This window comes from Euleptes europaea, chromosome 14 (assembly GCF_029931775.1).
Source record: "Euleptes europaea isolate rEulEur1 chromosome 14, rEulEur1.hap1, whole genome shotgun sequence".
Lineage (NCBI taxonomy): Eukaryota > Metazoa > Chordata > Lepidosauria > Squamata > Sphaerodactylidae > Euleptes > Euleptes europaea.
Window position 1 is genome coordinate 18,252,517 of NC_079325.1, and position 12,055 is coordinate 18,264,571.

General features: G+C 45.0%; 2 protein-coding genes across 5 annotated transcripts in view; both read right to left on the minus strand.

The window, feature by feature from the left end:
* Positions 1–12,055, minus strand: part of CAPG (capping actin protein, gelsolin like) — a 245,540-nt gene that overhangs the window by 167,694 nt on the left and 65,791 nt on the right. The gene's annotated exons all lie outside the window — the stretch shown is intronic.
* GCK (glucokinase) overlaps positions 1–12,055 on the minus strand; it is a 46,399-nt gene that overhangs the window by 33,639 nt on the left and 705 nt on the right. Inside the window, exon 1 of one of the 4 annotated variants that reach the window (XM_056859960.1) lies at positions 8,825–8,985. The exons of the other annotated variants lie outside the window; for them this stretch is intronic. Coding sequence (XP_056715938.1) covers positions 8,825–8,869 — 45 coding nt within the window. The 5' untranslated portion in view covers positions 8,870–8,985. Of the gene's footprint in view, positions 1–8,824; positions 8,986–12,055 lie in introns of those variants that run through there. 4 annotated transcript variants of the gene reach the window in all.

The following is a 12,055-nucleotide window of genomic DNA, read 5'->3' on the forward strand; positions in this document are numbered from 1 at the left end:
AGCAAACCTGGTATTCCTTGGTGGTCTCCCACCCAAATACTAACCAGGACTGACCTGAATACTTATATACAGGGTACTTATATATGGTTAATTCCAAATGTGTGCCATTGTGCCCCAGATCCTCAGCCTGGACCCTAGACTGTCTTTGCAGTACCAGAGCAAGCTGTTCAGCAAATATTAAGTCACCTCTCCCAGTCCTGACAAATCTCACACAGCCTAAATATACTGCTTTCAGAAAACTTAAGAAATGCCAGAGATGCTGATGGAAAATTTCAGACATCACTATTGCTGTTAGAAAACCAAACCAAACAATGCGACGTGCTACCAAATGGAGTGGGAGGCGGGTAAACAGTGGAACACCTTTGACACGTAGCTCTTAAAAATTCATCATCTGATATAGTGCAATCCTAAAACAGAGTTACACCTTTCTAAACCCATTGGCTTCAATGACTTTAGAAGGATGTAATCCTGCCTTAGACTGCACTGTGAATATCCGAAAATGGACTGGGAAACTGGAAAGAGCTCTAGGAATGGGCTGAAGACTGCATCTTTCAAAAACCTGATGGATCACGGAGGAATAACAAAAAGTGGGGGTGAAAGGCAAAGAAAAGAAACTGAAGTCCATCCTGCTGAACTGGGGATGGTAGGAAAATTTGTGGAGGCTCTGACAGCTGTGAATGTTCAATATTTTGGGTTTTTAGAGGATGGAGAAGAGGGGTCTTTTCAAAAGAAGGAAGCCCCACTGTAGATCAGCCTCGGGGTAATAACCAGAGCTGGGCAATACGGTACATGTTTGGAAACATATCACCTAGTCAGGGATGCTCTAGGCTGATCCTGGCTTGAACAGGGGGTTGGACTAGATGGCCTCTGTGGCCCCTTCCAACTATGATTCTGTGGTGTCTTTTTCAGGCCAGAATTACTTAGAAATGCAAGGCCCTATAATGAGGGGATGCCTGTGTTCGCATGACATGCAGATCAGAAAAATTGCCTGTCTTGCATCCTACAATAAAACAAAGTTTTATTGGGGGACGGGCTGTGGCTCAGTGGCAGAACATCTGCTTGGCATGCAGAAGGTACCAGGTTCAATCCCCGGCATCTCCAGTTAAAGGGACTAGGCAAGTAGGTGATGTGAAAGACCTCAGCCTGAGACTCTGGAGAGCCACTGCTGGTCTGCGTAGACAATACTGACTTTGATGGACCAAGGGTCTGATTCAGTATAAGACAGCTTCATGTGTTCATGTGTTTATTATGGGGCAGCTTCATGTGTTCATGTGATGTGTTTAGCAATATATCCCTCAAAGTTGGAATTGGAGAGTTCTCACAGGCAGCTGAACCTCCATTCCAGGAAGCTGTACTAGTGGTATGATTTAGCCTGCTAATTCCTGTATGCATGAATACATGACTGCATCAATAACAACGTTAATAATCAGTAACCAATATCCAGGTACATTCTTCCTGGAAAAGTGCTGTTGCTAATCATCCAGAAGGACAGAGAGATTATGTTACAGGAAGAGCAATGATTATTTCCTACTTGTAATGATTTAGGCTTGGCTTACACATGCGGTAGGAGGTGGGAAAGAGTTGGGCAACGTTGTGTCCTTAATACTAGGCATCAGAATAAGTTGGCAACATTAGGTTTAAACAGGGGCACAGTCTAATGACTCTGATTCTTTCTCCAACTGGCTTTGCAGTGGCTTCCTTTCTCCCTGTTCACTCTAAGTCCTGGAGTGGACTTTCTCTACCACTTAAGGAAGAATCAAACCGGCTTACAGTCACCTTCCCTTCCTTTCCTGGTTGGCCACTGTGTGAACAGACTGCTGGACTTGATAGGCCTTGGTCTGATCCAGCATGGCTTTTCTTATGTTCCCCACAACAGATACTCTGTGAGGTAGGTGGGGCTGAGAGAGCTCTAAGAGAACTGTAACTAGCCCAAGGTCACCTAACTGGCTTCATGTGTAGGAGTGGGGAATCAAACCCGGTTCTCCAGATTAGAGTCCACTGCTCCTAACCACCACTCTTAACCACTACACCACGCTGAAAAGAGTCAATCACTTTCTTCCACTGCCTGTGTAGACCAGATTAAAAACTCTTGTGCATACGCAACAGAGAACTGAGCAAGATCTTCTCCATATGTCCTATTATTGTCTAACTGTCATTCATTTCAATGAGCTGGCATAAGAAAAAAGCATCCCTGGTCATTATCTCCTGAGGCTATATCACTTTGCTGTATATCGCTGTTGCTTCTTCATTCATGTCCAACCAGTGTGAATTACAGATTCAGGGAAAAATCATCTTTCATGGCACAAAGAGAGGTACAGAGAGCTAAGAACTCTTCCTTCCTTACCTAGGGACCATGGCTTGTTAGTCAGGCTGTCTTTCCTATGCCACATGTCTGTTGCTACTGGTTGCTCCTGCTACAGGGTTAATGTTTAAAAGATCACTTTACGCCTGAGTGCTTGGGCTACTCCACTTAGCAGCTATTGGCTCAGCAACTTGCAACTACTAGACTTTTATGTCAGCGAACAGTCTGCAGATAACAGCACACAGATCAACCCAAGGGTCAAGGGCAGCAAAAACTGAAACGTTCTTTGAGGAATGTTTGAAATGCATATGTTTTACCAAGGCGAACCTATGAATAGTATGCCCTTAAAACATGTCTGGGACCCTACTTGTGGTATTCACATGGCTGCAGTGTGCTTTGAACCTGTATATATCTTGTTTGCTCATAAAAAGCTGCGTCAGAAGCAGCCAGGTGGAATTGCTGATGCGGCTGAATGCACTTTAATGGAGAGTTAGCAGGGCATAGTGTGCCAGGCTAAGGTTTGAAGAAACTTGTCTCAAATTCTCACATGCCTTTGATGATGACACAGAATGATCTCTCTCTCTCTCCTCTCAACCTAACCTGCCTAATAGGTAAGGTTACCAACTCTGGGTTAGGAAATGCTTGGAGATTTGAGGGTGGAGCCTGGGGAGGGAAGGGACTTCGGTTTAATGTGATAGAGTCTACCCTCCAAAGCAGCCATTTTCTCTAGGGAAACTGATCTCTGTTATCTGGAGATGAGCTGTAATACCGGTAGGGTTGCCGGGTCCCTCTTCGCCACTGGTGGGAGGTTTTTGGGGTGGAGCCTGAGGAAGTTGGGGTTTGGGGAGGGGAGGGACTTCAATGCCATAGAGTCCAATTGCCAAAGTGGCCATTTTCTCCAGGTGAACTGATCTCTGTCAGCTGGAGATCAATGGTAATAGCAGGAGATCTCCAGCTATTACCTGGAGGTTGGCAACCCTAAATACCAGGAGATATCTGGACCCCCCACCTGGCCGTTGGCAACCCTATGACTGATGTAAAATGGGAGTGTGGAAGGAGAAAGATACCATGTATGTTATCCTGAGCACCTTGGAGGAAGGGTAGGAGAAAACTATGACAAATACTTTTCCTAACTGGAAATCTTGGCCTTTATAATTAATATAGGGGCTTAACGCACGGCCAATTTGTCTCGCTTTTGTGCCTTAATAGTAGCGAATCTCCATGGTCCACACACACGACCGTCCAAGGGATGCGCATCGGACTCACCTTAGTCGCGAATTAAGGCAAAAAAACCCGGGTTAATCAATCCCTGGTTTATAGCGATCTTTTCGGTGCTAATCCGCTACTTTTTTTTAATTCCGCTACATTACCGGAACGCCGACGTGCGTGTAATTACTCGGCTAGCTCGCTACTAATGCTCCTTACCGGTCTCCTCCGTCCCGCCCCCTTCCCTGCGCGAGCAATTGCCGCTTCCCATCCCCCGTCCCGCCCCCTTTCCTGTGCGAGCAATTGCTGCTTCCGGTCTCCCGTCCCGCCTTTTTTTAATTGACAGGTTGAGACGATGGTATACCGGAACGCTGGCGTTCCAAGAAAAAAAAAAGGGGGAGAATCGCCCTTTGATTGGATAACTCCTCAGCCAATCCTTGGGCGATGTCACTCCGCTGCTATCCCGCATTGTGAACTATCCCACATTATATGGTTGGTTCAAACGCACGGGGAGCCTCCAGCAGCTACTTGTTTCACACTTAATGTGGGATAGGCTGGCGTCATGCGTTTGATTATCCAGACTTAAATATTGTGGGATTAAATATTGTGGGATAACAGAGGAGCGAACCAGGAACATTCTGCCCATGCGTTAATGCCCATAATCTATCAATGGCTACTAGCCCTGTTGACTAAAAGGAACCTCTGGGGAAGGAAATGGAAACCCACCCCATCAACACAGTCTGCCTAGTAAACGTCGGGATGTGACATCACCCCATGGGTCAGTAATAACCCGGTGCTTGCACAGGGGACTACCTTTACCCTTACCTTTACATATTCAGAAGAAGCAAAGCTCTGAATGCCAGTGCTAGGAGGCAACATCAGCGGAAGGCTTTGGCCTCTATGACCTGTTTGTTGACCCTCCAGGGCAACTGGTTGGCTGCTGTGTGAAACAGGTTTCTAGACTATATAAGGGTAGAATTGATAGCTCTAGGTTGGGAAATACCTGAAGATTTTGCAGGGTGGAACCCGAGGAGGGCGGGGTTTGGGGAGGGACTTCAATGAGGTATAACGCCATAGAGTCCGCCTTCCAAAGCAGCCATTTCCGCCACATGAACTTATCTCAGTTGCCTGGAGACAAGTTGTAATAGCGGGAGATCTCCAGCCACCACCTGGAGGTCGGCAGCCCTAGATATGGACCACTGGTCTGAACCAGCAGGGCGCTTCTTATGTTCTTAATATTTGTTCAAGTAGTTACCCAAATTAACATTTATGCAGAGGCATTAAGAGACATCACTTAATGTCTAAATATTTTCTTCCTGGATGTTAGGTTCGTAGTGGACAGGAAAAATGAATTGGTGCATATATTTTGTTTTAAGGCTTGGATAGGGCAGAATGTAAATGGACATCAAAGCCAAGATTTCAAAGAGGGCTGTATTTCTCAATGGTAATTTATAATAATAATGCTAAAGACTGCTTTTCTGGTCATGCAGAGGCCTGACAGCTGTGATTCTGTAATTAAGGCAAAACGTCCCTTAGTCCAACTCTATACATGAGAATGTAATGTAGAGAGTGTTTGCTTTCGTGTTTTCTTTATTGTCTGTGCTAAAGATTACCGTGTATGGCTTTTCTACCTAAATAAGTTGTTATTTAAATTGGACTCTTTTTGCCTTGGGGGTCAAGAGAGCGTTGCCTCCTGAAATGCTCCAGACTAATTGAGATTGCGAGAGAATTATGTTTAATATGTGCCGGAAGAAACCCGTGGGTATTTCACAAATGGTCCTGATGCCTGCGTAGGGGTCCTGCCGTCTCCTAAACCCATTTGGCCCTCAACCTCAGGAATTGACTGTTAAGGAAACCTCCACATTCAGAGGCAGTGTACCTCTGAATACCAGCGCCAGGAGTCAACATCAGGGGAAGGTCTTGGCCTCTATGCCCTTTGGTTGGACCGCCAGAGGAATTGTTTGGGTGCCACTGGGTGTGGCAGGATTTGGGACTAGATGAACCACTGTGACTGGTCTGATCCATGTTCTTAACATTTTTTAAAAGCCAGGTAATGCTTAGAAATATCAGCTTTTTGAGGGTATTTTACTGAATATGAGATATTTGTCTTCTTTATAAGAGACATCTTGCTCTATGATTTTTTGCTCATAAAGTTTTAGAATATTGGATGTGATTATATTTCAACATTGCCAGTATATTTTAGCTACATGCTGTTAACACTGATGAAGACCTGTTGGTTGAAACATTTTTTTTTAATTTAAGCATATATTGAATGCTAACAGGTCTTGCTTTTATTCAATGTTGGATCTGAAAAGTCTTCTGTTAATTATAGTCAGATCGTAATTTGTATACTACCTTCTTGTCCAGGAACTGGAAGCCACTTGTTTATTTCTTTATATTTGTTTCATTTATAGTTCCCATCCTCAACTTCTGTTTTCCCCACTCTGATTTCTCCTTTCCCTAGATTTAACAGTCATTGGCTATTCATCTACCGTTTCATACTTTTTAAAAAAGGGGGAAGTGAAAATTAAAATTTTCTTGACACTATAAAAAGAAAAGTTGCCACATCTCTCACACAATTCACTGATCTACTTGACAGCCGATAATGCAGGATCCACTTCTCAGAAAGTGTAATTAGCTGTTTTATCCCACTCAGATTTGTACCGGTTAAGGGCATTTTCCCCTTCCTCTTCATATTGTTTGTAACATATTATACTAAACTTGAACTTATAGTACATCTCTTCCTTTCCAAGAGCCTTTATGAAATGAAGGAATTGGCTCCATCCCCAAAATCTCCAGGCATTTCTCCCATCTGGAGCTGGAAACCCTATCTTTGCAGCCACAACTGGGGAATGGGACAATGACCACAATAGTAGGAGGTTCCTTGGCTCAGCAGCAGGGTATCTGCTTTGTGCTCAGAATAGCCCAAGGTTCAATCCCCGGCATCTCAAAAAGGATGAGTTAGTAGGTGATGTGAAAGACCTGAGACCCTGGAGAGAAGCTGCCCAGAGTAGATAAGACATACCTTGGTAGGCCAAGGTCTAACTCAGTATAAGGCACTGTCAGGTGTTCATGTGATGAGGAAAACAGAGCCACAGTTGGGAGAATTGGTAGCTACGATGAGAGGGAGGAAAGGAGGACTAACAAAGAAGAGGACCATGGGCACCTCAAAGGCTTTAGAAACCTGCAGCTGACTTTTATTGTGAGGGCAAATTTTGGGGGGAAGAAACAGGTATGCTGTCTTGGCTTCTTTGGTGGGATAACATAATAAATAATGAGACTAGGTAGACTGGTGAGCCTTTCTGTGTAAGAGCCCTTCAAGCTGCACAGCAACTGGGAAAAGTCTTTCATTCAAAGGCCACACACAGAAGTAGGTCCTTAGACTGGGAGCCATGTTGTGTGTGACGGACAAGGCTGTGACTGACAGAGACCCTGTTTTGGAGAAGCAAACCCCACCCAGTATTCAAGATGTTTACCTCGATAGCTCTGGTTCAGTTGGACTATCCATTTGGGAAGATTTTTATCCAGCTAATAATTCAGATCCATTCAAATACAGACAGATTGAGTCCCTCTGTGCCACAATGATCATCACGTGGTCACAATTTCAATTGCTAACATCTAAGGGAGTTGTTTGCTAAGCTTTCTGCTTTGAATTCCCTCCAAGAAAAACACCATACTGCAAGATCTCTCATTTTAGAAACACGTCATACTGTAATTGTTGAACTAACAGGCAGTTCTAACCACCACCAGAAAAGAAGCAAACCTTTGTGTTCTGAGCTATGAATAAACTCAGTTTTATTCAGTGGTACCTATAAGTACATAGGGTCAGGTTGCCATTATATTCTGGTGCAGGAACCTGACAGTTTCCTATAATTTTGGGCCCCATCATAATTATTTTATCCATCCATATGGCATTTTCCTTGACTCCCCAACAAAACTCTGAATATATAGAAGCTTAGGGGCATAACTATCTTAATAACAACATAAACCCAAACGTCTGAAGATCTCAACCTCCAAAAAGATGCAGGGAGAGAATTGTAATAAACTCCTCACACGCAAAGAAAAAGTCAGGAACTCCATTGCCCTCGACACTTGTGTGCTTTGAGGACTGGGCTCTTAAATCCAAGACCATTATACGCGGAACATGGAGATTCCAGCCATTATAGCTCAAAATCAAAATATACATCTGATGACCAAATACTAGGAGAAGCAACAGAAGGTAGCTATCTCCATTGCTTGAGAGCATCTTTAGTGCTGGCCAGTGTTGGAAAAAAGATGGTTTGGCCAGATCTGGGTCTAAACCGGCAAGGTGGTTCATAGACACGCACAAAAAGGTTTTGCAGTTAATCGGTGCTCTTACAGTATAGGTCTGAGACCGGTTCATTTGTCACAAGTCCTTAGGTCTCAGTTTCTATCTGTAAAATGGGTACATCGCAGCACCACTGAATTTAATCGTTACATGTATTTCATACATACTGCATACTAGCTGTGCTGTGCTGTGCAATAGGCGAATAATAACCAAAGTTATATTGTTGATGCCTCTATCTTTAAGGTGACACTGACCTCTAAGTCAAGAAATGGAGGCAGTCAGAATCAGCAAACTGTAATGTCCAGTGGAGGAAAGAAGTAAAAAGGGTTTCAAGGGAATAACCAACCTGGAATCCGAATGTTTTTGAAAGTTTGGAAAGTTCTTCTGGTGGAGCCCTCCAGTGGTAGGGTTGCTAAACTGCACTCCAGGGAATTCAGCTTTAAACTGTCCCAGGCTGCTGCACAGTTCTTCTCCTGTAGTCTGTCCCCACCCCCCCATTTGCTGTGCTGCACACCTGCCCATTATGGCTGAGAGGGGAGGGGCAGAGGACTAGAGCCTCTGGGGAGGAACAGGTAGGAGAAGCTAAAGCTGCCTCTTCCTCCACTGGAGAATTTAAAGTTCTCAGGGTTGTAACCTGGCAGCCCTATCCCCTGGCCTAAGGAATGGCGGAACGTGCCGTCGAGTCACAGCTGACGTATGGCGACCCTGTAGGGTTTTCAAGGCAAGAGACTTTCGGAGGTTGGTTTGCCATCGCCTGCCTCCGCGTGGGCTGAGAGAGTTCCGAAAGAACTGTGAATGGCCCAAGGTCACCCAGAAGGCTTCACGTGGAGGAGTGGGGAATTGAACCCGGGTCTCCAGATTAGAGTCCACCCCTCTTAACCACTACACCACACTGGATCTCGGCCTAAGGAATAATCGTGTGTAAATCCCACAGCCGTCTTCCATACACAACATTTCTATCTCCCAGGACACTTCTAGAGCTACGAAACAAACGAAAAAAATATTACCCTCTCCTTCTTGGCTCTGTCCATCCTAGTTCTATGATCCAGCATTGGGGCAGCTGTCAACTCCCAAGGGGATAGCTCTCAAATTAGTCTCCCGCACAATGCCAATATGTCTTTCTCCCCTTTCTTACTAGAAGGACTATTCCACTTCTGGCTGTTCTTTAGCGGAGAGGGCAGCTCTTCCTGTTGCTATTGAGGATATTCCACTTTCTTGGCTTGTTTATTTCATGTATAAGGTTGTTTCCTCTTCTTCTGAAGTTCTGTGGCATGTGACAGAAATTTCCTCTTCCGCTTTACCTTTGGTCTCTGGATTTCTCCCTGACCCAACCTGGGTGTGTTTGGCCTTCTCCTTGCTTCACTTGGTGGTATATTGAGAAGGAACGGCCATCGTGCAAGGCTCTCTTTTGCCAGTCTGCATCTTGTCGAAAACAAAGCAACCAGCCCCTTTCCAGTCAGAAAAGTCCCCCCTTCCTTCCAGGTAACGGAGCATGGGAGTTCTGCGTATGCCTCCTACCCACCCACCGACTTCCTCTCGATTCAGTTACTCTTCTGAGCTCACCATTAGGTTTATTTACTTTCTGGCTTGGTGACGTTCTCCCTTTTTTTTTTTTTTAATTTTTTTACCGTCTACACAGGCTGCTTCCTGGGGTCTCAAGACAAACCCTACATTGCCATGGCGATAGGTGAAATCCTGTTGCTGTCCCACTTCACCTGAGCCCCTCCTGGCCTGACCATTAAAGCTGTCATGCAGAAGAGTGCTACCATGGGGATAGGGCTTAATTCGGATGGGCATAACAACCACATTATCGCTCTTTTGTCAATGCTCCAGCAGCCACTCGACTGCAAGGCTTAGCAACCCGTCCTGCTCCCATAGTGACGCTGAGCCACAGAAACCCATTGCCAGGTAGCAAATGGCTGCCCACATAAAGGAGGCAGGCGCTTCCTTAACCAGTTGAGGAAATACCAAAGAGGAGGGGGAGTGTCTGAGGATAGAGCGTCTTCTGCTCTGAAGACTGAAACATTGCCTGCGTCATTGCTACTATTCCAAAGACCTACAGTTAGCATGGTCCCACTACCATCATTCTTGTACTATTAATAGATAGCAAACCTAGCCACCTGGCTGCATTAAATAAATAGGACTCACCATACTGCATTCCTGAATGTCCTCTTCAGATCGATTCTAACACTAAAACCACCTATCCAGTTAGCTAAATAGACTGAAGGAATAGATATTCCTCACCACCTGTTCTGTACTACAAACAAGAGTTGGACCGTCTCCCACCTCTTCACACAATGCATAGTTAAATTGTGGAACTCCCTGCCCCAGGATGTGGTGATGGCTGCCAACTTGGAAGGCTTTAAGAGGGGAGTAGACATGTTCATGGAGGAGAGGGCTATTCATGGCTACTAGTAAAACTGGCTACTAGTCATGATGCATACCTGTTTTCTCCAGGATCAGAGGAGCATGCCTATTATCTTAGGTGCTGTGGAGCACAGGCAGGACGGTGCTGCTGCAGTCGTCTTGTTTGTGGGCTTCCTAGAGGCACCTGGTTGGCCACTGTGTGAACAGACTGCTGGGCTTGATGGGCCTTGGCCTGATCCAGCATGGCCTTTCTTATGTTCCATACGATGATGCTTTGACATAACAGGACTTCCAGATTTCCTTGTCCTGGTTCTAGTAGTGGCCATTCCCCTCCCAGAACCACCACGGGCCTTTTCCTGAGTTTTTTTATATTTAACCAGTAATTTTATAGGACAGATGCCCTGCTGCTGAGCCAAAGTAATTGACATGCCACCATACTATTATGTCAACATGTCAATTACTGATTGTTTAAAAATCCTCAAAAAGCCTCCCCCTCCCCAGTGGCCCGTGTAGGGGATGACTGTCGTGGGAAATGTGGAAGGGAAATGGCTGCCATGTGGGTAGGACTAGGAGAATCTGGACATTTCTGCCCATGTGACAGCCAGCCTGGCTTTGCTGGGATCTTTCCCCAAACACTGCAGCAAAGCAGATTTGAGAAAGGTCACAGAAAAGTCAAGGAAAACCTGGGTGGTCGTGGAAGCATCACAATGCTGTGGGGAAGGAGGGGACCCTCTTCCCAATAGCATCCAAGCCAGGGCAGATGATACATGTGTAACAGACTGCGGTAAACTAGCCTGTTCTAGAAACCTAGCTTGGCTAGTTCAGATCAATAGCACTTTCCCATCTTTAGTTCTTCACAGTTTGTGCAAGCAATGTACAGCCTCTCCTATCTTTAGCTTTTTGTGAGCATCACTCCATTTTTCCCTTCCCCTCTACCTTTCCTTTTCTCATCTCCCCGTCTCCCATGTCCCTATTTCCTGTACACTTTTTCCATTTTCTGTACACCTCCACCGTCCCTGCTTAGACGACTCTGCCCTCTCTTTCCTCCTTCCTTCAACCAAAGTCACCTTGACTCCCCACTCTTCCCACTCCATTTCCCTGCTGTCTGCCTTTCAAGCCACCCCTTCGCTTTAGTATTAAATAACCGAATATCAACACTTACCGGTACTAATAATCAAGTAATACACATGGTGCATCACAGAACAATAATCACATCTTTTCCTATTAATGCTGTATCTCTCTGTCCAAAGTTAATAAAAGCTTGGGGGGGGGGGCAAGTCTTAAACGTCCTTTCTCCTCTCTTCCCTTCTTGAGGTGCTCATAGCTGGAAGCTTCTGACAGGTTTCCAAAGCCGTTCTCTTAAAGCAAGGTATGTGGAAGAGCCCCAGTTGGAAACCAATTTTAAAAATCTAGATTTGAATCCAGTAGCACATTAGAGACCAAAAAGATTTTCGGGGTATACGTTTTCGAGAGTCAAAGCGCCCATTGTCCTTTGACTATGGAAAGCTTATACCCCCGCAAAAAAACCTTGTTGTTCTCTTAAGTTGCTACCGAACTTGGAACTAGCTATTCTACTGCAGACCAACACTGCTAACCTCTGAAACTAAAAATAAAAATCTGCATTTCAATCAATGATACCTCTCCTAACGTTGTATTTCCTTCTCATGGAATTATATGAGAATCACAACATACGCAAGATGTTTTTAAATGATCAATTTGATTGTATATGTGCTTTCCTCCTGAATCCCTGATCTTAGAACGAGTCTACCACCTGTGTCCCCCACAAAAAATCTGCTGGTGATTTCCTACAAAGCCAACATGCGTTTTTGTGTGTGTGTGTTTTATATATTTTACTCAATCTTGAAGATATA